At 42.2% G+C, this 27,264-nt stretch overlaps 5 protein-coding genes across 11 annotated transcripts; 1 reads left to right on the forward strand and 4 right to left on the reverse strand.

Annotated features, from left to right (window-relative positions):
- Positions 1-191: 191 nt before the first annotated feature.
- LOC109477850 (phospholipid scramblase 2-like) lies at positions 192-4,454 on the reverse strand. The gene is made up of 7 exons (XM_019779278.1): positions 4,099-4,454; positions 3,020-3,097; positions 2,197-2,389; positions 1,513-1,624; positions 967-1,072; positions 682-740; positions 192-539 (listed from the first exon to the last, which is right to left on the reverse strand). Exons 1-7 carry the CDS (start codon positions 4,271-4,273, stop codon positions 513-515), a joined length of 750 nt encoding a protein of 249 aa, XP_019634837.1. The 5' UTR covers positions 4,274-4,454; the 3' UTR covers positions 192-512.
- Positions 4,455-5,599: 1,145 nt separating this feature from the next.
- Positions 5,600-7,794, reverse strand: LOC109477729. Its single transcript, XM_019779075.1, has 5 exons — positions 7,643-7,794; positions 7,105-7,407; positions 6,784-6,885; positions 6,369-6,453; positions 5,600-5,954 (listed from the first exon to the last, which is right to left on the reverse strand). The coding sequence occupies exons 1-5, from the start codon at positions 7,731-7,733 to the stop codon at positions 5,600-5,602; spliced, it is 936 nt and encodes a 311-aa protein (XP_019634634.1). The 5' UTR covers positions 7,734-7,794.
- Positions 7,795-8,071: 277 nt separating this feature from the next.
- Positions 8,072-9,115, reverse strand: LOC109477730. The gene has a single exon (XM_019779076.1). The coding sequence runs from the start codon at positions 9,113-9,115 to the stop codon at positions 8,072-8,074; it is 1,044 nt and encodes a 347-aa protein (XP_019634635.1).
- Positions 9,116-9,470: 355 nt separating this feature from the next.
- On the forward strand, positions 9,471-14,519 carry LOC109477849 (juvenile hormone acid O-methyltransferase-like). Of its 3 annotated transcripts, none has more exons than XM_019779277.1 (4): positions 9,471-9,544; positions 9,977-10,188; positions 10,406-10,508; positions 12,586-12,639. In XM_019779277.1, the coding sequence occupies exons 2-4, from the start codon at positions 9,980-9,982 to the stop codon at positions 12,634-12,636; spliced, it is 363 nt and encodes a 120-aa protein (XP_019634836.1). In that variant the 5' UTR covers positions 9,471-9,544; positions 9,977-9,979; the 3' UTR covers positions 12,637-12,639. The 3 variants fall into 3 exon arrangements, with proteins under 3 accessions (XP_019634836.1, XP_019634835.1, XP_019634834.1); XM_019779275.1 differs by lacking the exons at positions 9,471-9,544; positions 9,977-10,188; positions 10,406-10,508 and adding exons at positions 12,140-12,252; positions 13,298-13,509; positions 13,700-14,519 and having other exon boundaries at positions 12,586-12,694; XM_019779276.1 differs by lacking the exon at positions 12,586-12,639 and having other exon boundaries at positions 10,406-11,129.
- A 117-nt stretch (positions 14,520-14,636) lies between these two features.
- Positions 14,637-25,606, reverse strand: LOC109477848 (acid-sensing ion channel 2-like). 5 transcript variants are annotated; one of them, XM_019779269.1, is made up of 13 exons: positions 25,370-25,606; positions 22,501-22,587; positions 21,528-21,619; positions 20,744-20,842; positions 20,146-20,281; positions 19,448-19,546; positions 18,904-19,029; positions 18,365-18,517; positions 17,523-17,667; positions 16,968-17,024; positions 16,361-16,511; positions 15,932-16,023; positions 14,637-15,366 (listed from the first exon to the last, which is right to left on the reverse strand). In XM_019779269.1, exons 2-13 carry the CDS (start codon positions 22,573-22,575, stop codon positions 15,161-15,163), a joined length of 1,431 nt encoding a protein of 476 aa, XP_019634828.1. In that variant the 5' UTR covers positions 22,576-22,587; positions 25,370-25,606; the 3' UTR covers positions 14,637-15,160. The 5 variants fall into 5 exon arrangements, with proteins under 5 accessions (XP_019634828.1, XP_019634829.1, XP_019634830.1 ...); XM_019779270.1 differs by having other exon boundaries at positions 22,501-22,590; XM_019779271.1 differs by lacking the exon at positions 25,370-25,606 and adding an exon at positions 23,400-23,753 and having other exon boundaries at positions 22,501-22,590.
- Between the last annotated feature and the right edge of the window lie 1,658 nt (positions 25,607-27,264).

Raw genomic sequence — 27,264 nt, forward strand, 5'->3', positions numbered from 1 at the left:
CTTTAACATCTTGGTAAATTCAGATCATATCACAAAACTTCACACACACACAAAAAAAGAAAATATCATTAGAATTTAGATAGATCATATATTTTAAGCTGTGTGCAACATTAAATACTTTTAGGGGTTCAAGATAAAGGCATAAAATAAAGGAACACAATACTCCATCTTGGTGTGTGGTGGTTGTTACTTCCGGGATGGAAGTATTGCTTTGTGTGGCCCTGGTTTAGAGGAATTTGTATGTTTGGGTTCCAAGGTAAAGAGTGGGGTGTAGTTTTGACAGTTTATTTATAGATTGATCATCATTAACAATAATCAAGCAAGAATGGCATCCCTTTTGCAATTCTGATATACCTGTATCCACCAAAATCCCGAACACTTCATAGAAGTCTGAAATCTCTGATTTCTTGTTGTCCATGTACTGTGATGTTGTCCCCTTCTTGTTGGCCTCCAGGAAACTGTTTTGTTCAGATATCAGAGTTGTGGATGGTATCGTAACATTGTGTGTCTCTTTAGCTCATCTCAAAGTACATGTAGTTCTGTAGGAAAAAAAGAGGCAAGTAATGTAAACCAAAGAAGAAAATTTCCCATTATTTTGTGTGCAATTTTTTTTATGAATTTGTACATCAGAATATTCGATTAGTTTGACTATCGACAAACTAATCGATTAAGTGAACTTACCACCAGGAAACACGCCCCCAACAGCACTGCCTTCATCCTCACGTCCACCTCAAATGGAACTGGTGAGAATATCATAAAGGACACGTGTTTAGAACATATAAATAGCAAGTACGTGTATACCAATAAAAACTTCCCGATGTCGCCTTGTTAATATCCAAAAGCTGACAGGTGTATAGAGTATAATAAAGAAAGATTTCACCCGCACGGTTTAAATGCAGTCCCAAACGTATTTGACTGTCGTATATAGATACTAAAAAACAACATTATCCACGGATGGAGACTCACATTCTATCTCGAAGTTCTCGTGGTCCATGTTGTACTTGTCATGTGGTCCTCCCCATCTCTTAGCGATGGACCCAACGGCCTTCTTATCCTCCTCCAGGGACAGGATCTAATCAGACAATATATATGATAAAAGAATATGTGGTTGACGCTGTTTTTGGCGACGTCTCAGGGGCGAACTAATAGTGTAGTTTATAGAACTAGTTTGGAGGAATTCTAGCGATTTCTCAGGTACCGGTATCTGTACTACGTGCACTAAAAGAATCTGGTCGGCGCGGTGTTTTTTGGCAACGCCTGAGGGTAAAGCCTAATAGTGTAGTATGTTACCGGTTTGCAAACATTCTAACAATGTGTAGTAAACATCTGTTTTAGTCGACGTCGGAATCCCTGTTATATAATGGAGATAGGAGGAGTTTTGTCTTTAGCATATGTCAGCTGCACTACCAATATTTGACAAACATGCAGACAATCTTTTATTGGTCAAACCGCTGATTACCGTGCTGTGTTTTTGTTGAACTGCTAATTGTAACGGGCAGTCAGGATCGTTACCTTGAACTCCATGTTACCGAAGCAGCGGCACGGACAGGCAGGGCCCCGGATGTGGTACCAGGGCTTCTTGTCTGCGTCCTGGACCTCCAGGATCCCGTGGAATATATTCCACCTGAGGAGGGACACAGAACTTTGAGTTTTCAAACAACCTTTTGAGAAATCTTTCAAAGCGAAAGAATCCACGTGTCCATCGCCCAAAACAGCATTATTCCTTACGGGACGGAAGTATTAATTTGGGCTGCGCTGGTTTAGATGGTGTTTGTATGTGGTTTGTCCTGAGCAGCAAGGATGGGAAGTGAGTTGGTGGAGATTGATTTTCAGTTGATTGACAGGGTTGTGACCCAGTATGCCTGGTGGTAGAATGTGGTATGAGGTCGCCAGGAATGTGTACCGTATAATCATGATATTAAACAACGACAGTGGTAAACAAATACCGGAGTAACTTTCGTCATACGTAGAGTATTAATCCATTCTATGATGTAATTCAATCGGGTATTTTCCCATTCTTATACAATGCACTCCCAATACATCCAAATGCAATAAAAGCAAAACCCGACAGTCTGAAATTTCCAATATTATTATTTTCTACCATGGGGCACCAAAGGCGAGGGACATTTACCACAAAACGTTAGCATTAGGCAATATTCTTTAGCAAAATAACCAGGCTGTCTGTCTGCCGCCTACTTTTGCTTGACGTATCCCAGGGTTTCCCCGTCGCCCGTCTTGACGGTGAGGGCCATGAGAAAGCAAGGGCAGCAGCAGGCGTCACAGCGCGCTGGCCGCACCAGGTGCAGCACCTCGCGGGACAGCTTGTCGTACAGACTCATGTGGAAGGCGCGGGCAGGGCCGCAACACTGCCGGCACAGACAGCTCGTCTCTGCAGGCAAGGCAAGGAAGAATGCCTGGAAAATGTAGCTGAGTCGAGGCTATAAAATCGTTATCAATATATATAATGACAATTGTAGCCTAAAGGTAGCATATGGCTGGATAACAACTGTGCTCATGATTACATTTCGTTGCTACTAAATTTAAAGCTACGATGAGAGCCTTCAAAATTTAATAAGCGTGGTCTCATAGACGGAAGAGCTAGAGAAGAGTATGTACTAACAGTGAGTTATCACGAAGAAGACACGAAAGTTCATTTGAGTTGGCAAATTACATTGTGGAAAACTAATCTCCGACTCAACAATGGACTCTTTTTTTGACTAACGACTCGGCCAGTCTTCGGCAGCTATCTGATCCAGTCCCTCAGTAGACACGTGTATGCACGTATGACGTCAGCAATGGGTCAAAGGTTGTTGGACGTCGATATCGCCCCCGTGCATTAAGTCACGTGTCCTGAGCGATTGGGTCAGATAGCTGAAGATGACTGAGTGAGTAAAAAATTCCGATGGGTTCAATCTCTTGAGTTGGTGATCAGTTGAATGTTTCCACAATGATCTACATTGTTCTCATCGTTAGTTACTGTCCAACTCCTGCGTAGTCTAATTTTAATTTAGCTCCCCACCTTCAGACGCAAAATACACCTGCTGCCCTCTGCCGTTCTTGATGACGTAATTGTTGTTTTCAAAGTTGCAAACTGGTCCTGTGTGGACGACAGGAGTTACAGTAACTATTATTATTTCTAATGAAGAACAATAATTTTTGTTTAGTTCGTCCATTCGTTTTGCCATACCAAATTTCACATTCCTTAAACACGTCATAGCCAAGTTGTGGAAACAGACACGAGCAAGTTTTCGACTTGACTACACCAGTATTTCTAGAAACAAAAATAAGTCATTGTCTTATCTTCACACGGAGTAGTTAATCTTTTTTAAGGTTTAACTTTGGCAACAAATGAGAACACCGTGATTCAACTATCAACCTTACTCCTGTATCTTTGATTCTGTTAGCAACCCAATGAATACCAGTCCAACAAAACAACTAACGAGCTCAGGAACTTAGTCTGGACTGTTACTGGTGCATCTGCACTGTCCTGGTGACAAGTCAACATGTCGCTTTCACAGCGTGTTTGAGGTAGTCATTAGAACACGTACCATCGACATGGTCAGTGCCTTTGAATGGGCGCCTAAGCATGGCAACGTAAAACCATCGAGTAAATATAATGATAATTAAAATTGACAAGACAGATACAAAATGTGCATGTTGGTTGGAAAAATACGCAACTTGAAACGCTGGATAAAATCTGTGAGCTTGACTGTGACTGTTCAGCAGAAATATACTCTTATTTTACGTAACTTCACGGGCATTTTACACTCTATTTTGGTCTTTATGTGATTCCGGTTCGGTTTTTACCATGGTCTCTACCGGTTATAATAAGGGCCTAGTAATATATGCCGTACGCTAGTCGTACGACCACAAACTATTATACAGGGCGTACTTTTTATAATCCTGCACGTGTACATGTCCTGTAAATTCCAACTGTCTTGATAAGTTTGCTCCTTGCATTGTCGGCGGTTGGCTCTGTCACAGCCTGCTCGAAAATTCTACCACAAAGGTTCTCCTTTCGCCTTGCATATTTCATATACTATGCTTCATCTACAAACGTCTTACAATCAACTTCACCCATCATTTGTTCCAGCCTACCTTCTGGTCCGAATGACTGGGACATGCGCAGCTTGTCCAGGCTGGTGAGGTACTCCAGCCCGGCGGGACAGTTGGTGGGTTTGTCCGGCGGCCGGCCCATCCACGTCACCAGCTCCAAACTCTCCTCCCCCTTACCGCCCTTCTTAGGCTGCTTGTCAACCACGCGACCCGACATGGTTCGAAGAGAACCCTTAAACTTGTTCTGCACACTGAAGAAGCCCTTTGGCTACCAGTTTTCTATTGGTAACAGGGATAAAAGAGAGGGTAAAACGTCCTTTTGAATACTATACAATTACAGCTGAGCCAGTCTTCTTGCTTCCCTATTGGTTTATGAAGTGAAGACCCTCTCCCGAAGTCGGTCAGATCCAACACGTAGCTTCGTTGTAGGTAGTCTTGTTGTCGTCGCATAGCAGAAAAACGTCGAATAGAAAACTCTGGAAGTATCACTGTCTTGGTCTCAGTTTCCGCCTTCCAGTTTTTGTTACGTCTTCTCTCCTGGTGACAGTGTCTTAGATTTTCTTGTTGCAAAGCGAAGTAGATCTTTCCAAGAAATAAAGATTTTAAAGAACTATTTCGTCTTTAAAACAAATCCTCACCGTTTTAAGAAATGGACGAACACTGCAGGGTCCAAACCTCCTGGTGCCATGCCCAAACTGTCAAGAAAGAACGCACCTGTTGTGTTTGTGCCTAACAACAAAAGAGTTACACACCGGTCCTTTTAGCAGAACGTGCGCTTTCCTGCGCTGTACCACTTTTCAAGAGGCTGCACTCAAAAGGCGTCCAATATCAACATTTCAGCGGAGTGGTCTAATCCCTTCAACATTACGTTCCAACACAAAGACCCTGCCTGATGACATGTTGACTTAGCCTTACTAATCTTTTCGTAAAACGGTTCCTTTTAATCCGGTGTCGGATTCGTTACACAGCAACAGCGCTTAGTTTGTTTTCTGGTATTTCGCTCTGTCTGTGTTTATTTTGTTTTATGATACAAAATGGGTTGACATTTCCGTGCACTATATACTTCCTGTGTACTAGTATATTACGATAATTAAGTATAGTAAAAATGTTTTCATGAGCACAATAAATATCTGCCACTCATGATCATATGTCCAGAAGACGAAATATCAAAACCGGAAGTTATTCTGCAGTACCATGACAAACCGCTAGGGGACAAAATCGAATCATTTCGGAGTCTTATCAAGACCTATCTACCCAACATATCAGACACCCCCCCCCCTCCAATACACACACACTTTTGTTAGTGACCATTCTTTGTACCTCAATGGCGCCAGAAATACACGCATGTAGGTAAAACCTTGGTATAGTTACGAGTACAAATACACCTATGTTCACTGCCTTTATGGATATATCTGCGTGCAATTCAGTATCGATGCTTCTTGTTTGTACAATAAACCATTCATTCCTTCATCAGTGTGGCAACTTTGCACGTGTAGCATTGGATATGGATTCCGAAGTTTCATCAACCAAACAACTTAAGGGCTTATTCATAAATGATGTTATCCACCATCTCACACACACTAGGGGACCTATCATCGTCATTTGACGGAGGGCTCTCCGAATCATATGCTGTGTTGGTTTCAGCATTAGGTGCATGCATATGTTTGCGGCCTTTCTGAACAATGGCGTATTGGGGATCATCTTGGATGGATTCATAAACGTTAGGCTCGTCCCTGACCGCGGTGTAGGGATGAGGGTCCTCCCGTACAGTGGCGTACTGATGCTGGGCACCGCTGGGCAGGACGTCCTGGTAGGACGGGTCGTCAGGGTTACCACCTCCAACGTCACGCAAGCTAATCGATGCAGAGGGGAGATTGTTTTTCTTTGAAGTGGATGACCTAAAAATAAAATATTTTTTGTTATGGTTTTTGTAATTTCTTTCCAAAAAAGGTAGGAGAAAATACCTGCTAATAACTTATAGCATCTAATAAGCTATCATGAAAATCCATCTGTGTTTGTAGATACATGTTTAAAGTTAAACATTTTGTTCCAAATCAAAGGATTGTTCTCACCTACATGTAGAGCTTTTGACCAGTCCCTCTGTTCTTCTTCAATAGACTGACCCACTGATATGAGACTTGTCACGTGGCTTCACGGAGGCTGACGTCGTTTGCCGGATACCTTTGACCGAGTCTTCACGTCATACCTCTGAGAAGCCACGTGACAAGCCTCACTGAGTCAGTTTACAGAGTGCCTGTTCGGAAGCTAGTAGTAGAGGTTTAACTCTAAACCATCTATTAAGCTAATCAAACCTTTTGCGGATTATGATGACAGCAACAACACCGCAGACGACCAGCAGAACAGCTGCCCCTCCCCCGGCTGAACCGGCGATGAAGGCTGGGGGCAAGAGTTATAGTACGGCGGTTAGTCGCCATAACGACTGTCTGTTTCTTATATATCATATTATATCATATCATATCATCTGATATAATTGCTAGTCGATAAACTACTGTCAATTCATTCGTGGGAAAGGAATTTTGCGGTAGGTAGGAAAATAAGATTGTCGTTGATGAAAGAAGTTGGCGGTTGAAACAATACTGACAAAACAAGTGTTAGCTTACAGTGATATCATGCAGTGCCTGTACTATTGGTTACAACATGTCTCTGTTATATAAGGTCATGCAGGAAATAAGATTCATATTGATTGATTGATTGGTGCTTGTTTACCTGTGTTTTCTCTGGAAGCGCCCATGTTGTCTATTGTCGATGATATTGAAGACATCACATTAGGACGTGTCGTCAAGTGTGTCGTCTCAACAGACGTATTCACTGAGGTTATATAACATTTTAAAAGTAACGGTCAGTAAGGTTATGTGACTTGTTAACCGCTTTACATATGTCACGGTGACTGAAAACATTGACTTATGTTTTATTGTTTTATTCACACATAACCAGATGTACCCATCGCAAAGATAGACAGACAGAGAAAGAGAGAGAAAGAGAGAAGTCGCACAGTAAGAAAGTCGCACAGAAAGATCGGCTTCTTACCTTCATACACGGATACTCTTGCATGATCACCACACGACTGGCCACTATTACCGGGGCATGTAAGACAACCTGTTGCATGATGGTTGGAAATAGAATCATAGTAATTCTCACTCCTCTGTCCACATAAACACCTGACTTGGCCATTAGGACGTGTTACTACCCCAGCAAAATTGAAGCTCTGGTTTTCCGCTGCACAACAGGATACACAGTTTGAAGCGTTGAACACCGCTGTCTGTATTTCATAAGGTAGAAAAGGGTCTGCCTGACTTGGAGTCTTTTGATAGCAGCCGACGAACACTGGATCTGTGCATATAACACAATTTCATACACTCATTTTCAACTCATAGACTGTAAGTTGAATGTTCTGAGGATAGGTTGGATACATTCATTTCATAACGTATATAACATTAAAACTACGATAGAATAAGCATCAACAAATTACGCTTCGTCTAACTATAAAATCACACCAGGAAGTAAATGACTCTGCGTCACAGTATCGACAGGTAAGACGTCAAAAATAACACTTTCGGCTACGTACCTGGGACAAAATAGCTGTCAGTACAATCTGCAACAGTCCTCTGTAGATAAGGAATCACCAGCATAGTAATGAACACAACAAGTTTGAACATGGTTGGGGTACTGAGAAGGAAACACAGCTGCACTTTTGCTAGTTATGAGCAGTTACTTCCTGTTTAGTGCAGTGTAGTCATAGGTCACGCGCGTCGAACCATGTCAGTGTTGCTACAGTCAACTCCTGCGTGTAAATGTTTGAAAAGCTCTAGAGCATACTTCATGTGATGTATTCAAATAACCATGGACACACAAGCAAACAAACTGACGAACACAACGAAAAAAAATGTGTGCACGGAGGTAAATAAAATGGAGACCCACAAAAAATCCCTACACAGGGTACGAAAGAGATTTATTTCAAAACATGAGCATGTCTGTCTGTGTTACAACAGTATGCTTACAAAACGGTAACTTCGTCCGTGAATATGATTCGTGGTGTGATTGCTTTATTGTCCTTTCGAGCTATTTTTGCTGTTCCTACGGACTGACAATTTCCAAAAGCGTGAAGCGGGAGTCCTGAGAAGCTGTCAAACTCCCTCAGACAGTCCCTGCAGAAGAAGCTGCAACCTTGGTCATCTCCGCCAATCATGTTTGTTGTAACAAAACTTTCGTCCCTCGAAGCCAAATCACCTGTCTTCGACGATGACGTCAGGTTGCGAACTGGCGCGCTTTTGTGACGCCGCCTTGCGGGTACGCAGGCATTGCAGCTGATACAGGTGGTACACCTGGCGGACGGACGCCGCTCCCTTTTACTCCTGCCTAATTCACTGCCAATGATTCTTCTTTCAGATTGTGGCGCATCCGCATTTGGAACAACAGATTTTCCCTCTTTCGAGGCCGTTTTCATTTTGACGCCATCATCTTCAATGCTAGCATTTCCAACGTGCTTTTCGTTGTTCCGTTGCACTGAAGACTGATCACGATCGAAGTTGGTTGTGGATACTTGCGGCGACTCAAATTTCTCCCTTGCAACCGTAACAGCCGAACAGCCTACGTTGTCGATGGCCTTCCCCTTTCTGCGTTGTCTTCTCTGATCTGCTGTCTTTTCCGTGCCACCATTTTGGCCATCTACTTCACAGTTTTCTTTCCTACTGTCCTTCGCTGTTTTGTTTTGTCCTTCGTCTGCAGAAGTGTCTTCTTCCCGCGTTTTCCAATCGAACGCCGTTTTATCCGAAGTTGTAACGGTTGTTTTGGGCTTCTCAAACGTTGAGGGTATCTGACCAACGTTTGTTGATAAATCGTGTTGGTTCTCAGTAGGATCTTCTCCAACATGCCGCTCTCCGTCGAGGAATTTCTTCAGATCCACCTCCATGTTTGACATAAACAGAAGAACGTCTTGACAGACGCCGTCACGATTAGCAACGTTGGAAGAAGAGACAGTCAAAGTATGCTCCTTCAGGCTTCTCAAGTTCTGTGGGGTCTTCTTCTGATTTTTCGGCATATTGTCTAGAGTTATGTCAGTTTTATACGACAGAAGCATAGCTACTTTGCCAACTATCTAACTCCAGCTTCACAACCACTGGCCAACACCAGAAAGTTACCAAATAATGCAAAGAAAATTTTACGTGCTTACACTTCAGGACTGAAAAATGCGTTGCTAACCACAGAAGTGTTTGTGTTCAGCTGTTCTATTCTGCATTTTTAATTGTCGGGTCTATGTTCCAGAACATCCATTCTAATGTATCCACATGGCTCACATTACAGTACAGATCATAGTCCATGTACAGTTCTCACAGAGTCAGCTAATCTTGACCAAGTTAATTATTAAGTCCGTACCTCACGTTACATGAGCAAAGTCACCTTTGAACTAGTAACGACACTTTCACCCCTGACCGGTTTACGTGAGAGGAAGAAACATCATACGAAGCAGGTAAGGCTTCAAACCGAGTAGCCAACTTTTGTTGTATCAATCATGCATAAATGTGTGAGATACTTGCTGTTGAGTAACGCCACAGTTAGATAGTCATTGATGGGCCTTTATCGTGATGTGAATATTTTCGGAAATGAAGGGGGAGGGGGGCAATGTTAAACGCATGTAACGTTACGTAAACGGTGTGAAAGGTAAATCGGCAATGGAATTTGTTTGAAGCTAGAATAGTGTCATTGGAAATATGATCAACTGATAACTCATGGAAATGTGGATCTTTTTTTGCATAACCAATGAGAAACATAATTTGTAAGTCAAGGTCAATATTTGGCGAAGGTATGACGTCATTGGACTCTTGATAACTTTTCTTGTTTGTTTCGTATTTACAGCTGAAATATTTCTACAAGTAGTCTTGTCTTTTATCTTAAAACACAGAAAATGGACACAACGAAGCCTGAACACTATTCTCAGAACCGCTCCCTGCAGCAAAATATCGGAGTTGAGCTGCTGCAACAGTACATGAGGTGGGAGGGAGGCGACACAGTTTTGGACGCGGGATGTGGCACTGGGGAAATCTGCAAGTACATCTCCCAACAGCCAGGGGTCGCTTCTGTGGTGGGCTTTGATGTCTCACCTGACTTCATCAGGTAATATCTGATTCTGCAGTTTTCACATCATTGCACATCATATGACACTTTGGTTTTGAATATGCATTCAATTAGCATGTAGTCAGGGCAGTGTTTTTTTTATCCTGTGTATCTTGAGGTCTTTGGAATTCTGGTACCCAAAGTTCGGTTTACAGTTACTAGTTAGACGTTATACACCTGACAAGTAATTGAAGACAGGCTTCTACTTTTTCTACAGCTTTGCTAGCCAGCACAACTCATCCGCAAACATGCGTTACCACGTGTCTGATGTGTCGGATGCGTCAACTATCAAGCCAGAGTGGCAAGGTGCCTTCAGTAAGGTAGTTTCGTTCGCAGTACTACACTGGATCCAAGACAAGGTTGCAGCACTGAAAGTGTTGCATTCATGCCTGAAGCCTGGTGGAGAAATGTTATTATGGTTCAGTACTGATAAGAGTAAGTTCTGTCAAACCGTCATTGATATGGCTACCCACCATAAGTGGAAAACCTACTTGAACGATTTTGAGCCGAATTGGTTTCCATGGCCTTCCAGCGATTTTGTAAATGGAGGCTGCAGCAGCCGCCTACTGGAGGAGTGTGGTTTTGAGGTCCTCTCAACTCATTCTAAAGAATTTCAAGAGTCTTTTAGCTCTAAGAAACAGTGGAGGGAGCTTATGAGTTCTGTTTTACCCCACCTTAGCTACATACCACTAGACAAACACGAGGATTTCTTGGACGACGTCGAAAAGATGGCAAAAGATATCCACTACTTAACTTCAAGCGATTACAAAGTAACTGATAAGTGTCAGTTTGTTCATGCTCGAAAGATGTAATATTCTCACGCAATACTACACCGGGTTAGAGACAAGGCTGCAGCACTGAAAGTGTTGCATGTTTGCCCGAAGCCTGGTGGAGAAATGTTGTATGGTTTAGTTCCTAGAAAGAAAGATCTGCGAAATTGTTCTAGCTACCCATTGAATATTATATTATTCAATATACACACTAGTAGTGCTTTCGCAAAAAAAAAAAAAAAAACTTGCTTCTCAATGATTGGACATAGATTGACACTGGTGTTGGTCAGAACTGCTATGATACTATTGATAGGTCAAACATTCCTTATAAAATATCGAGTTTTTCATAATCATATGTTTCAGCCACTCCAATGTTGAATTTAGAAAAAATTCCTATTAGGGAATGGACTCTTCTAGCAGCTTTTTTTCTTGTTCAACTGATTTCAATACATTGGATTCTTAAGGTAAATTCAGTTACATTCTCATGGGAGTAACCAATACAATGTTCAAATAGGGAAATGCATGAAATAATGTCTGAATCTTAGAGACTACATGTTAGAGAATAGTTAGGCACTTATTGTTTCCGCTGACACATATTCTGTACGTAGGTTGCCGCATACATACATTATGGACGTAGGGTGACTTTATCCATACCTGTATTAGCTTTATTAGATCTTAAGTTGTAGAAGACCATACAAAAGTCTCTGTACTATTTGTTGAGTCAATAAAGAATCTGTAATCTGCATGATATGGACTTTTTTCAGTGCCTAATAAGGAACGAGAACGTCATGTTCTAACGAACTTTACCACGATACTTCAGATCAATAGATAGCAACTGAATGCAACAAGAGTATTACAAGACATGACAAAATGTATGTACGAAATGCCCCCCCCCCCGCACACACACATATACAAAGACACGCAGACACACACAGGAAACACACTATGATGTCATGGGTGATTTAGATTTCGTATGACAGAATTCTACCAAGGAGGTACGTCGCCTTTTAAATTGCCCCCCCCCCCCCCAAGCAAATGCAGCCAGGGATAAAAGATAAAAGAGTGGTATCACACCGGGAAAGAAGGTCACCATTCTGGACCGAGAAAGCAGATGGTTCGAACGAGGAGTCAAGGAAGCCGTGCACATCATTCATATATTCATCAGGTCCCGCTCCCCGTCCCTCAACCAGGGTCCCTCGTCCAGTCATGTCACCTGGGTGACATTTGACACCTAGGTCATGTGACTCCTCCCATGAGCTGAAGAAAGATGGCGGATGCCACCTGAAATTTTGTCGTGAGTACCAGTTTACCTCCTTCTTTCAAAGGAGTGGTATCAAATCTCGCAAGATCAATGAAGAGACAACTACTGTATTAAATAATTGGTCATAATTGCACCCCTGCATCTTATAAATTGCAATGCACGAAGCCGAACACCTCCTTTGATATGATTTTCAATGTGTTATACTTACAATAGACGGAATTATATAGATGTACGAGCATATAGAACTAAAAATTTGTCAAGTTTCATAAAAAATATGAATTTTTCTAGTTCTTTTAAATGTGCAGACAACTACTCTGTAAAGTCCCCACCCCTTCACTAATTAGCATAATTGCTAACCGTGAACAGGTCATGAGACCCGCGCACTCCTTCATTCCATCCGCTCGTCTCCAGACCTGAGAAGAAGAAAAAAACTCCAAACGCCAGCCTTACCGTGATCGACTTGACAAGAAATTTGGTAAGCAGCAACTCATATATTTGCATCTGCAATATTTTTCGTTTGTTTAGATGGAACCTCCTGATCATATACAAATTTAAGTGGGATTTCTAGACGCTTTGTCGACGCAAAAATTCAGCGACTGGGATCGTCTACAGGTGCGAAGACAGCCAGCCCAAACCACGATATTAAAGGCCACACTAAGTCTTACTACTAAAGTACTTTTTTTATGGATGACGTCCTTTGGAGACCCTAAATCTAATGTGAGGCCATGTGAGTGCGCGAGAAAATAACAAGGGACGACAGAAGATGCCCAGACCGCTCGCCCCCCTCCCCCTGTACACTCAGTTACATAAAACTGTGACTGATCATGATGAAACGTATTGGATGTACGAAAAGTGCTACTTAACGTTTTGCAGTTTGTAAAATCTATGCAGTTGCTTGAGTTACTCTACGCCAAAGATTGACCTTCACGACGATCATCTACGTCATGTGATTCGTCAGTCGTAAAGGTTAACATTTAGCGAAGGTATTACGTATATTGAAATGTTGCTACTAATAACCGCTTTTCTCGTATTTACAGTTGAAACATTATTAGGATTTGTCTTTTATGTTAAATCACAGAAAATGGACACAACAAAACCCGAGAACTATTCTACAAACCACTCCTTCCAGCACAATCTCGGAATTGAGTTGCAGCAGAAGCACATGAGGTGGGAGGAAGGCGACACAGTTTTGGACGCGGGATGTGGCACTGGGGAAATCTGCAAGTACATCTCCCAACAGCCAGGGGTCGCTTCTGTGGTGGGCTTTGATGTCTCACCTGACTTCATCAGGTAATATCTGATTCCGCAATTTGCACATCATATATGACACTTTGGTCGAAAGAATTTAATACTATTGAGTTAGCATGTAGTCAGGGCAGTGTCTTTTTTATCTTGTGTATTTTGAAGTTTTGGGATTCTGCTCCCCAAAATTTGGTTTACAGTTAGACGTTACTGATGACGATCTTCTACGTTTTCACAGCTTTGCCAGTCAGCACAACTCATCCGCAAACATGCGCTACCACGTGTCTGATGTGTCGGATGCGTCAACCATCAAGCCAGAGTGGCAAGCTGCCTTCAGTAAGGTAGTTTCTCACGCAGTACTACACTGGGTCCAAGACAAGGTTGCAGCACTGAAAGTGTTGCATTCATGCCTGAAGCCTGGTGGAGAAATGTTATTATGGTTCTGTGCTAGTAATGAGAGTAAGTTCTGTCAAATCGTCCTGGATATGGCTACCCACCACAAGTGGAAAACCTACTTGAACGATTTTGAGCCAAATTTGTTTCCGTGGCCTTCCAGTGATTTTGTAAATGGAGGCCACAGTAGCTACTTTCTGGAGGAGTGTGGTTTTGAGGTCCTCTCATGTTATTCTAAATCATATCAACAGCCTTTTGGCTCTAAGGAAAAGTGGAGGAAAGCTATCAGTACGCTTTTACGCCACCTTAGCTACATACCACAAGACAGACACGAGGAATTCTTGGACGACGTCGAAAAGATGTCCAGAGATATCAACTTTGTGTCAGACGATTATAAAGCAATTGGGAAGTGTCAGGTTGTTCATGCTCGAAAGTTGTAATGTTCTCACGAAGTTCTACACTGGGTACAAGAAAAGGTTGCAGCCTTAAAAGTATAGTATTCATAATATCCGATATTGATATAAATATACATTAAGAAGAGGGTAAGACAAGTTAACATACAAATACTTAGCAGAGGTAAGAGTTTGAAAGTCAATTTTTCAACTGTTGTTGCTGCATGATTTAAAGAGATCTGGGAATAAAAGACTGGACTTTGTCTTTCGATACGACTCAGAGGAATCTTGTAGTTGAGGATTTAGGATACAGTGTATCATTTCATTTTATACAAGTAAATAGACAGTTTATAGTAACATTAAGATTCATGTATTCAAATTCACCATGATGTAAGATGGAATGGATGGTAGCGATTCATAAGTTATCACGAAGCCCAACAAATTAGCAGATTCGTCAGGATTAAAACAGCAACACTTCACACTCAACATGCAGCCATCTTGCTGCCCTTCGACCCCATCTAGATAAGAGCGCAGCAAAATGCCAGGGTCGTTACAATTTTAAAGTCAGCTTTAAGTTAGCAAATAAAGAAGAGGACGAAGGAGACTCCACAGCTAAAGATAAGCGTACCACTCGCCACATTTGAATACACATAGTCGCTTATGTATATATCTAGACAGACCTACACCACCATGGAAAAAAACTGGCCTGTGAGTGCTTCCCAAATTGGTACAACCTTAAACTTTTCAAGTCTAGGGTGAGCAAACACCTGTCTCTACAGTTCCTTAACATAACACAAAACATGTTTACTAAGTGGTTCATAAATTGAAGTGAATAAAAAAAATTATATCCAAAAAAAAAGATAGATAAATAGATACTGCAAATTTCCAAAGATAGTCTCCATATGCACCTTGGTTTAGTTAATTTTTGTATTTTCCATTGGGAACGCTACATTTCGTATGCCCCTTTCCATGTCGTCTGGTGGAGACTTAACCTCGATAACCCGGGGACGCCGCTGTTTCCCCAGGAGTCCCAGTACCCGCTGCCACAGGTACTCCCACACCTCCAGGACGGTCAGCAGACTGGCGCCGATAAACAGGCCCATCATTCCTCCTATGTTACCTGCAGGATGGAGAGGGGGGCGGTCCAATCAGTGTACTGATGACATTTCAGTCAAACCATAGTAGGGATATCATCATGAAAGTATGTCATATGTGCTGTATGTGTTAGGTGTGCACGCTATCAGCATACTTGCTGCCTAGTGCACACTTTGTATTGTCATGTTACAATTTCTGAATAAATAAATGAACGTTCATCTGTGTTAGTAGTTAATGTTACATGTTTAAAGCTAAAACGATTGATCCAACATAAAGGTGACAGAACTTTATTGTGTTGGATCAAAAGTTTTAAATTTAAACACATAGTAGGAATGTCTGTGAAAACTCGTAATCAGGGATATAGAAAAATAAAATTGTGATTCAAATTTACCGCTGGATACAATTGAAACAATATAATGTCAGTCGTTTCGAGTGTCAGTTTGACACTCTTCATCATTGAAGAACATTTGTAGTTGTTAATTAATGTAGTTTGGTAAACCTTATACAGACATTGACTTCACTGATGATGAGTGTCGGACAGACTCGAAACGTCTGTTAACATTCAAGCCAACAATTCTTGTTCTACGTACTCGCAAGCTGTCCTCCGTCCATGGCTTTCAGCTCGGTGATTTTCTGATAGTTCAGTTTCTCGTAGTAGACGCTGAACATGACGCCGTTTAGTCTGCAACAAACAAACAAAACACACCACAAGATATATAAAACATTGACATAAAGCGGTCCCGTAGGGGTGAGTATTGTATCCAGAGCCGTGCCTATCCAGTTCTATGCCAGAATTGGTTTGAATTAGGATCAGGCACGTTTCTGGATAGAATTCACGTATCAAATAATATCAATTTGCCTCAGGTACGGTTTTGGATATGCGTGGAATGCCTCGGATACACACGTGTCTGAGCATGATCCTAGATTAATTAAACATGCATGGTTCTGGATACACTATACATGAGGACAGTCAAACTATACATGGCGACGAAATTGGAAATGACGTCACGTTCACTTACTCTAAGTACTCTCCAGTCGAGCCCCACAACGGAGAAATGTACTCGCCGGTGAGCTTGTTGGGCCACCCTGCGTACGATACAGACATGCTGTAAGCTGTCATACTGCAGGGCACGGGGCAGTTACACTCCAGTTCTCCTCTGGTCACTTGATCTGTAACAGTGATAATTAAGAAATGTTAGGCGACCTACACGCCAAGTCACTTTTGGGACCACATAATCATTGAAAGAAGTGATAGCTTTTGGCGATAAGTGGATCAAGTCATGATAGCAAGAGAAACGACAAATGTTAGACGACCTGCAAGGGTTGTCTGTTACCAAATGCAAGTCCAGTTTAACATTTTGCTGTTCCATAGTCAATAGTGGATCAGAAAATTTACAAGAGGGGATGCAAACCCAGTCACGTTTGGGATCACGTTATCACTGCAGCGACACCTTGCGGCGAGAAGTGGCTCAAGTCATGATGATAACGTTAAACATGAGGAAATTGCAGACAAACTACTAAAACGTTGGGAGGTAAGAGTAGTCTAGTTGTGTACAAGAAAACTGTAAGTGTCGAATATGTTCCTCTTTCACTGATGTGAAGGATAGAATATCGACAGCCACTCACCTAATACAGCTCTGACACATGAAAACATCGTGTTTGGATCGCAGGATGGTGCAGTTCCTAATGGAAAAAAGAGCCAAACGCTAGGTTGGTCATCCTTTCACTATGAAGGCTAATGTCTCCAGTTTTAAAAGTTGAAAAAAGGATACTGAACTTCTAATATTACAAAGAACTGTATATCATTAATATGAGTATTATCAGAAATGTAGCATGTACATCATAATGTTTACCTTCGCATGGTCTAGATTAACACCCCTCTGCTCTGTGTATTGTTATCAAACACATTCATATACTAATACATGGTGACCAGCCTACAACTCTACCCTGCTACATAATGTAACCCAGCCCCCAGGATTGCCTGCTACAGCACCAGTTACCATGGTGACAGGCGGCCTAGTCGAGGTCATTGACCTTATATGTTTGGAGAAGAGGACGAAACAGCAACAACTTTTTGCGTTCTAACGTGAACTGATTAAGCGTAGGGCTGTGATATTTGGTCGCTTGATAAATTACATAACATACATTCGTCCTTTCGATCATTTCTTTTGACTATCGCACCTGGTAGATCGTACGGCCTACAGCTGCAGTTCCGAACCACGTGTTTACTCCTGCACTCCAGATAGCAGCCGTTCAGCGTGTAGGTGTCGTAATACTCCAGCTGCAGGTCCTGACAGACCCCCCACGGAGGGACGTGGTTCTCGTACTGAGGAGGAGGAGGAGAAATCGTACGGACTTGTGATGTTTGCTATCATCTTTGGGATGACACAGTAACCAAAGAAAGTTCGAAGCTAGACTGGTAATGTATACCCTGTCTTTCATTGCTAAGGCTTAGTCTAAGCTTTCCCTCTTGTCACATTTAAGACGTTTGTCACTTCAGTGCATATAGTATTGATTTGAAACCAATTGAATTGAAGGTGGTCTGTGCGTCAGGCCTGTCGATGTCAAGCACTCCTGTTTTTATCTGACCATATTACAACATCCCCCCCCCCAGCGTTAGCAGTAGTCAAATCACCAGGTTGACCAATTATTTGAGTCACACATCGTTATCACCCACCCACCCACCAACCAACCAACCAACCAACCAACCAACCAACCAACCAACCAACCAACCAACCAACCAACCAACCAACCAACCAACCAACGATTCCTATGTTTACCCGTCTAGCTTTGAAATATGTCTTGTTTTAACCACAGCGGTATTTCCGTTATCTTAGGTTTATTGATTATCATTTATTATTGTTTATTTCATTTTGCACATAAAAAAGGGCATACAGAGAATTAATATCAAATACATTTGTACACGATATGAAACAAAGTATAGAAACTAAATAACTTATACAAAAGGAATGTATTGGAAGCAGAAAAAACAATAAGGTGTAATTCTGATCTTGAGGACTCACTAATGTCCGTTTAGCGGCGATGAAGGCGTGGCTGCCCGGCGCGAGGGCGATGCCCTGGGTGTCCATCATGGGAGGCTCGTTCTGGTCATGCAGCAGGAGCTTCAATCCGACCTCGGAATTCCCACTCGCGTAATAACTTTCCGTGTAATCATTCTGCCGGGAAAAAGTCTAATTAATTATTTACCGTAAAATAGAAATAAAATAAGAACAACGGAAGAAAAAAACTGGCTGAGAAAAGGTACAAGACCGGATACTACACTTTATCTTAGCCAAATTAAAAGGCTGTGAATTTGATCAATTGAAGCGATCGATATCTGCTTCGACCTCCTCGAGTTATATTGATTATTGTCCACAGTTTGCGCGGACGGATTCCTGAGCCTATAATATACACTATAAAGTTAGCCCCAGAGGCGTCGCCAATAACCCCAAGTAATGCACAGTAACAATAAGATTATCAAACTTTCGTAACCAAAAATGTGTTAATATCAAGTTATATATTTTGCTTGCCTAATTGCCTTCAAAGGTTTATGGTCACTCACCACTTTAAGGTCGACGAACGCCACGAAGCCGTTCCCGGACCCTTGAATGGTCTGCTTCAGAGGGCTGTTCGCGTCGGCGTTGAAAGTGTAACAGTTTCCGTAATAGCCGAAAGAGTGGTTGAAGTCCTGTAGTGTAGATGGAAGTATATCACAAGAAAAGTGACCAATCAGGGAGCAGCATTAAAGATGCCCCAACCGGGACGGTGGACGATACCGACTTCCTACTACGGTAACCTTTGACCCACGAGAGCGTGATGCAAAGGGAGAATTAGTAATCAAAAACAGCATGAAAGCTGCCACAACCGGGACGGTGGACGATACCGACTTTCTATTTCGGAAACCTTTGACCCATGAGAGAGTGATGCAAAAGAAGAGTTATAGTAATCAAAGAACAGAATGAAAGCTACGCCAACCAGGACGTTGGACGATACCGACTTTCTACTACGGTAACCTTCGATCTATGAGAGAAGGGCAGCATACTATCATGACTTCTGGTGTATTGTGATCGACACTACCACAAAATACAGCGACAATTTAGACTTACCTGTTGAGTACAGGGATTTCCCTTCCACTTGCAGAGAGGCATGCGAGGCCATTGGAGGTTAAAGCCTTTTTCCAACAGGAGGTCCCCCACCGTCACGCCCTGTTTGGTTATTATTTTTCTTTTTTTAATTAATGAAGACCTTTATTGTACATTTTTGCCCCACTGGGCTAAGCACTGGTCACATGTTAGCAAAGTGTATACATGTAAATATAAATGTCTAAAGTATACAACTTTAACTCCAAAGACCCTCCAAAGTGGCTGAGCCACTTTACTATGCACGTAGAGGCCATTTGCATGAGGACGGCGGCAGATATCGACTTCCAAGACCTTTGACCCGCTCATGACGTCACGCGTCGATCAGAATTGTGGGTCAAATTCCTGACTGAGATCTATGTTTACGTATTGATGGCTGCTTTAATGTTGAATTGAAGTTAAAACTCAACTCTGCATCGTGACAGACAAGACAAAGGAGCCTTCAGGCTAAAATTAACGTGCATAACCTCGCGCATACTAGCAGACGACGTGCCAAACTACATACCGATGCAGCGAATGGATCATGAGTTATAGCTGCGAAGGTACCAACACAACTGACCACAATATTCTGTCGGAGGTCACTGATCTCTTTCACAGAGCAGTAAACAACAACAACAAAAAAAACTACAGCATTTAACGCACTCGACTCAACACACACGATTTACCTCCAGAGTAGAGTTGACGGTTTCATCCGGATATGCACCTGGTGAGGCGAGGATAGCGTCAACGTCAAGTTGAACTCCATACAGGAACAAGGACAGGTACGAGAAGTCAATGATCTTTAACTTGGATTCGTCAAACCTGAAAAGGGCACATGGCGTGATTAAGCCACGTGGGTAGTACTAGTACGCAACTGTCAATATTATAACCCTATGTGTGCATGCCCCCCCCCCTCTCTATCTATCTGAGAGTAGCCGCACGTGTGCGTTCCCGTGTGAAAGAGTACGCACATGCGTGTGTATGTGAGAAGGCTTGCGTGTGTATGTATGTGTGTTTGCGCGTGTGTGTGCGTTTGCGCGCGTGTATGTGCTTTTGTGTGTGCGTGTGTGTGTGTGAGTGAGCTTGTATGATCAATTTGTGCTTACGTGTCTGTATATGTTTGTGTCATGAATGTGTGTGCTTGTGTGTGTGCCTGTGTGTTTGTGTGTGTATGTGTTTGGGTGTGTGTATTATGTGTGTGTTTGTGCTTTTGTGCTTTATTTTGGGGGGGTGTGCGTGCATGTGTGTGTTCGTGTGTTAAACTCAAGAGAACATTGAACCTACTTGTTCATGTTGCAAATCGTGACAGCCGGAAATGTTAAGTCTTCAGCAAACTCCAACTTCGTATCAGTGATGGTTCTGTAACTGAAGTAGTCAATGATCCTGCAAAGTGTAAAAAGAAAAAAAACTCCAATCAATCAAAATCAATCAACTGATGATTTTGTTTTAATGAACTTTTGCTACAAGATTAGGGGCGTGACTACACGATTATTCCTTTTTTCACGAGAGATCGGTCAGTCAAACTACCCTCAACAATCAACCGGGACGGGGGCAGACATTGTTTACCAGATATCTTTGACCTAGTGTTGACGTCACAATTCAGAGAAGCAAGCCACGTACTGGCAAGTCTCACCGGATCAGTCTATTGAATTGAAGAAGACCAAAGTGAATGGTCTAGGTGAGAACAATCTCTTGTGGTGGATCAAAAAGTTTTAACTCTGATTTTAATAAACACCCTCAACATGATTAGAAGTACAGAAGTCAGACAATATGCCAGGATAAGTAGCTAGATATTATGAGTGCGGGCCGCTACATGACACGCCATGACAACCTGACAAAGACAATCCTGCAGGACACTCTGTAAGGAGGACGCCGTCGGGGACGACAGAGGAAGTCCTGGCAGGATAACATCCCAGAGTGGACGTCAACCTGTCCGAAAGGCTAACTGCCACAAGAGACAGAAAGGCCTGGAGACTGCTATCCATCCTCACTTTTACCTTGTCCTTACTTTGACCTTACCCCAACGACCAGGAGGTCAAGGGACGAGGTAGGTAGATAGTATACTTACATGGAGCTGAACATGTAGGCAAACCCGGAGTATGAACCCAGGATAGCGACGACCCACAGGACACGGAAGTAGCCGCTGGGAGCGATGACAATCTGCGGGGAGAGATGGAACAACAGGCGGTCAAGATTAGCCTCTGCCAGGCTTCAGAAGCGGTCGGAAAGAGTATATATTGGCCAAATAGACAATTATAACATGCCAGGAGAGTTGGTTTGCTAAACATTGGAATACATTGTACGGAAGCAGCTAACTGTACTGTTTCTCCTTTATCAGAACAACTCTCATGGCATGTTACATGTATCTATCTAATAGTATGATAACTCTTTCCAGCCGCCTCTGAAGCCTGGTAGAGGCTATCTCAAGATGACGAATGATAAAAATGTCCATACTGTATATTGCATACATGTTGATCTTTGTGGCAATTCTTTTGAACTTTTACCTGTTACATACCATTGCCTGTAACAGAATGGAGATAGCTACAGGATGGATCTTGCCATTAATTATAAATGTATTTCAACAATACCATCCACATCTTAATCTGCCTCACCTGTGGCCTTTTTGGCATATCGGGTTTCAGTGGGACATTTGTGTCGTGTCTCTGATGCAAAATTCAGAGCCAAAATAGCAGAAATGAATTGACAACCTGGGCACACTATTCCACACATTCTCATCACAGCTACAAATTAACAGATAGATAAATTATGAAGCAGTTTTGAACTTTCAACACAGGAACTTGGACTCACCCAAATTGTCGATTCTACAATTCTAGTCTTTTAAGAGCAGTCAACCGCTATACAGTAGATTTCGTGTGTTAGAAATTGAAGTTCAACCATGCTTCATAATGACTTCTACCAAGTTGTGAACACAAATCAACTTTCAATATAAGTTATAGAAATAATTTTCTCTTGCCCCCGTGCAGTTTTCCCTTATCTTTTCTTTTCTTTTTTACAAATGATACAAAATTGCAAGCACCTACCCTATTGAGTCCGTGCAGAGTCGTGTTACCGGCGAACTCTTTTTCTGGGGACTCTTTCTCCTCTCCCGGTGACATGGCGGAAGGTTACTGCTAAAACGGGTTCGAACGGGAAAACCGTTTTAAACTTGTACTCCTCCTCTGGGCTGTGAGAGTATGGAGACAGAGTGACGTGTAGATTGCAAATTCTGGGGTGTCCTATATATATGAAGACTGGTCTTTTGTTCACCTTTTCTCTGGGACCCAAAGAAAAATAAACAAACTGAACAAAAAGGTAGCTACTATGGCTAAGCCACCTGATATTACGTTTAATTCATAAACAAATTTAGCTGCAAGGATAGTACAGATTGAGACTTGTGCCATCATGTAGCCTGGTATCCAAACCTATCTTAGCTGCCTAGTCTCAGTCTCAGTTGATTAGATACTGGCTAAGTTTGGAAAATCTACATAATGTAGGGTTGTTAAAAGGGATGCGCATGACTGGCCAAATGACGTTCAGGACATATCATGTAGACATGGGCTCCGAAATGGTTGACTTAACCCCGCTGTTAATGCCAACCGTTTTGAAACATATTCAGAGAACGTCTGAAAGACACATTTCTGTTGGAACAAGTTAAAGATACCAGTAAACTCCACACATATTCTAAAATAAATAAAAAACATTTTGGCATGGTAGAATATCTCACATCAATTCAGTACGAACCCGCTTGCAAATACCATGATAACCAAACTGAGAATCAGCGCACATTGCCCTCAAAATGAAAAGGGCCGACACCGGTGCGAGTATCAAAGAGAACGAAAGAGTTTCGGCAGGTGAAATAGGTCTGGAAACCAGGCTAGCCATTACCGTCGTTACGACTTGAACACAACAGACATCTACAGTACCTGAAACAACGTCTTACCACTTCGAGACGTTTGCTCAATCAACACGCCGTTTTCTTGTCGTCGAGAAGTTTGCCCAATCTACACTTCTTCTTTTTTTCTTGCCGTCGAGGAGTTTACTCAAACAACACTTCGTTTTCTTCTCGTTGAGACGTTTGCTCAATAAATAAAAATTAATCGACAACCACAAATTGAAAAAAAAAACGCTGCAATGTTTTCTTCTCGTCAAGAAGTTTGCCCAATCCACAAAAATGAACGGACGGCCACAAAACTGACCGACAGGTGGCTGAAATTCAACGCAACAACAACAAACAGAAAACGACGGCCGTATGTTGGGGGTAAGGCGGCGATAAAAAGACTTTCTATCCCCTCGTTTGTCTACCGTTTGTCAGATTTAGGACGACCGATAGGACGAAGTGACGTCAATATATGTGTGGGATCGTTCAGTTAGTTATTCTACTCTCAGCAAAATCATTTTTGTAAGAGATAAGCATGAGAAAAGCCAGAGGTTTTCGGAATGAAGTGTTCTCATCTCATTTGCAGCAAACAGGACAACAAACAAAGTTGGACCTATTAAAAGTACATGTAGACTCCTGCCTAAACATGTCAGAAACCGTGAAAAAATCAGGGAAATACATGTATCTGTAAATCACAAAAACTTTAGAAAAACATGTAGGTATGCAGCGAAACCTGTTTCCCAACGTGATTAGGGACAAGCAGTGTCTATAAATCTTTTTGTTATCGAGAAAATAACTGGAAATCCTCAGGGGCAATTGCAAAGCAAGTGGTGAATGGAGATTAAAAAACAACAAGGTAGAATACTCTAGAACTTAGTGTGGCCTCATGCTTATTTGTCTTACATGTAACATGTTTTCATGGTTGAATTGTGGATAACATCTTCTAAAGCCCCCAAACTAGGGCGCGCCGGAGAATAGTAACAAAATTTCAGCAAAAAATGGTGCTATTATAAACCACAGGAATGCAAAGCTGGTATTGTGAATTTGCATTAGTGCATAGCGACTTTTGCGACAAGCTGGCACATGCTGGCCATTTGCGGCATGTTTCAGTCGGGAATTTGTTATAAACTTTCTAAATCACTATTTTATGCCTGAAGTCTTCAAGTTTGGTTATCATGTTGTTACGCTCTCATAAGAAGAGAAAAAAAATATCATTCGAATATCGGAAAATAACCGAGACATGGCACGAGCCCTAGTCATGTGTAAATGACTCACAGTCTTCCTCTACGAAAGTCGGTCACTGAAAACGGCCTTTTCTGACACAAAACCCTCCCATCCACCTCTTAACCCACCCATACAGGCGGCTTTACAAAAACGCTAAAACCTAAAACCATGCTTTACCTCCACACGTACTGTTTCTATATCAATACGCGGAAACATAGAACTTAGCGGACGTCTCGATCGACTGAACAAAAAGACGAGAAAAGCTCCCAAACATGACATTCTAAAGAATTAGGTTACGCAATGTCGCATTGAGGGTGACCGTCAAGGTTACTAGTATTGCATGCGTATTGATGGTTATTATATGCCTCAGGCCGTCCACACCCGGATGTTTTAAACAAATACTGATATCTCACAACTCAGCCCAAAAGGTAAATAAATAAATTTGATTTGTTTTGTTTTGATTTGATTTTTTCGACAGCATGTGTATATGTACAACATAGGTTAATGTTCTATCCAGAACCGTGCTTTATTCAGAGCTATGCTCACGCATATCTTGGATACGCGAAGACCATATCCAGAACCATTCTCGATCCTAACCCTAACCCATTAAGGTATAGAATAGACGCAATTCTGGATGCGATAGCTACAACTAGCCAAATGCTATTACAAAGGCGACTGAGCAATATGCGATATAAGGCACAAGGCACGTATAATCATGAAGGCGTTTATACGACTTTAGGTGCTATTTTTAATTGACAACACACACGTAAAGTACAGTGTTCACCAGATATTATTGAGTAGTTGCTTACCTGCTTCTTGTCTGGTGCCGTCGGCGTGATGTGACGGCTTGAAAACGACACATTCACATACTTTTTAGATGATCTCAACCGTTCTGGGTGACAACCTCTTCAGCGCGGTTTCTGAAGCCGGGGGTCTTTGTGCAGAGCCCAGGCGGAACCTCCCGTGTCCAGCTTTGTTGGCGGATCAAATCAGGCGTTTGTCCGTGAAGGACTCAGGCAACAGCCCCACAAGTCGCCTGCTTGCACAGTTTGTTTTCTCCCGTGAAAAGGGATTTTATTTTTTGGCAACGCCTCTGGGGCAGGGTTTATTTTGGTGCTCAACAACTCAACAAGCAGTCCCGAGCTTCAATATGAACGTAGGTGTATACAGCTCTAGTAGTGTCTCAAGGATATGATTTAAAATGATACACATTACTAAGTACAGTCACAGGAACGTCAATGTACGTAGATGTACAGCTCTCCTGTGGTTATGTCTTAAGTATAAAATTCTTTTTAAAAATGATTTAATCTGATACACATGACTAAATACAGGCGCAGGAACTTCAATGCACGTACACGTCACTTGTAATGAAGTGTTTATATTATTACCTCCGGGTAGGGATGTATATCCCGAGCGCGGAGGTTTTGTGAGGGAAGACGAAAATTGCGTTCGCAGCCGTTTCTCGCGTTTGGGTGGACGGATATGTCTGGGACTTGGTATACGTTTTGCTGTTGGGCTGTAGATGGTGCACGTTGTTTTGGTTTTTTAGTATGTGTGTTTTAGTGCGTGAAAATGATGCGTTTAGACCGCCGATGGACACCCCTTTCAGTGTGAAAGTGGACCTCAGCTTTTGACCTCTGCATGTATAATCACCATTGAGGTCGCGACCACTGATCTGACCTTTCACACAGAGGGGTGTCAGCATTCTTTGAAACTGTTCAGATGTGAACCACATGTGCCGTCAATCAACGTCTCATTATCGTGCCTGGTGGGATCGCGCGGGTCGCAGCCAGGGTCGCAGCCAGCCAACTTCCGGGTGGGCCAATGGGTCAGGGGTCAACGCCCTCTTGCGCAATTTCGGATGTTTTCGGCTTACAAATACCGTGGTATACTGTCTCAGACGTTCTCGACATGCATTTCGCGTTGGGGTAGTTGGTGTATCTTCTGTTAATGGGCTGTAGATGGTGCAGGTTTTTTTTTGTTTTATTGTATATGTGTTTTGGGGCGTAAGATTATTTGTATTTCCTTTTCGTGTCTCGGACACCCGTTACTGTGTTTGTTTACATTATCGCTGGTCGCTGAGGGTCGGGCAGCCAGATTCGCCACGGGATGCCTCCTGTCCTTTCTATTTTTGGGCTCCAGTCGGCTAGGGGGGATTAGTGATTTCACACATCATTTAGCCAATTACAAACATTTCGAAACTTTTCGAAAAAAATGGTATTCGCGCGAATTCACTAGTTAATTCAAAGAACAGTCCCAACATGCACCCAACATTCTGCAACATACATTACAATACCCGGAGGTACAAAATCTACGATTTTCCTTGTTCTAATTCTATAGTAAACTGGATTTTCACATGACTTAATAAGTTATCATGAAAGTTCATCTGTGTTGGTAGTAATCATAGTAAAAGGTTGAAATTTATTCCAACACACAATTATACAGGGATCAAATTTTCAGCGACCACTGTCGCCTTCATCAGGATAATTAATAACCAATCACTTCAGAATGTGATCTCGCGAGAATTACGGTTTACAAACTCGTGACCTTATTCACACGAGATTTTACTGATACGTGACGTAAATATCAGAGCACTTCAGACTTCACTCAAAAGAGATGGTGGACGATATAAACTCCCTTGCACTTTTGATCAATTGCTTACGTCACGTATCAGTAAAATCTTTATAAAAAAATTCACATGGCA

The sequence above is a fragment of the Branchiostoma belcheri genome, unplaced genomic scaffold, assembly GCF_001625305.1.
Source record: "Branchiostoma belcheri isolate BF01 breed outbred unplaced genomic scaffold, Haploidv18h27 scaffold41, whole genome shotgun sequence".
NCBI lineage: Eukaryota > Metazoa > Chordata > Leptocardii > Amphioxiformes > Branchiostomatidae > Branchiostoma > Branchiostoma belcheri.

Bases quoted from the DNA above. Each gene is read 5' to 3' on its own strand.
- LOC109477850 (XM_019779278.1), bottom strand. From the start codon at position 4,273: ATGTCGGGTCGCGTGGTTGACAAGCAGCCTAAGAAGGGCGGTAAGGGG. The intron at 3,098-4,098 runs GTAGGCTGGAAC...TCGTCCACACAG, and splicing joins CCAGTCATTCGGACCAGAAG to GACCAGTTTGCAACTTTGAA. The intron at 540-681 runs GTAAGTTCACTT...TTTTTCCTACAG, and splicing joins TGGGGGCGTGTTTCCTGGTG to AACTACATGTACTTTGAGAT.
- LOC109477729 (XM_019779075.1), bottom strand. From the start codon at position 7,733: ATGTTCAAACTTGTTGTGTTCATTACTATGCTGGTGATTCCTTATCTA. The intron at 6,886-7,104 runs GTAAGAAGCCGA...ATATAACCTCAG, and splicing joins AAGAGTATCCGTGTATGAAG to TGAATACGTCTGTTGAGACG. The intron at 5,955-6,368 runs GTTTGATTAGCT...TTTTATTTTTAG, and splicing joins GTCATCATAATCCGCAAAAG to GTCATCCACTTCAAAGAAAA.
- LOC109477730 (XM_019779076.1), bottom strand. From the start codon at position 9,115: ATGCCGAAAAATCAGAAGAAGACCCCACAGAACTTGAGAAGCCTGAAG.
- LOC109477849 (XM_019779276.1), top strand. From the start codon at position 9,980: ATGGACACAACGAAGCCTGAACACTATTCTCAGAACCGCTCCCTGCAG. The intron at 10,189-10,405 runs GTAATATCTGAT...CTTTTTCTACAG, and splicing joins GTCTCACCTGACTTCATCAG to CTTTGCTAGCCAGCACAACT.
- LOC109477848 (XM_019779269.1), bottom strand. From the start codon at position 22,575: ATGTCACCGGGAGAGGAGAAAGAGTCCCCAGAAAAAGAGTTCGCCGGT. The intron at 20,843-21,527 runs GTAAGTATACTA...TACACTTTGCAG, and splicing joins GCCTACATGTTCAGCTCCAT to GATCATTGACTACTTCAGTT. The intron at 19,547-20,145 runs GTAAATCGTGTG...ATAACCAAACAG, and splicing joins CCGTCAACTCTACTCTGGAG to GGCGTGACGGTGGGGGACCT.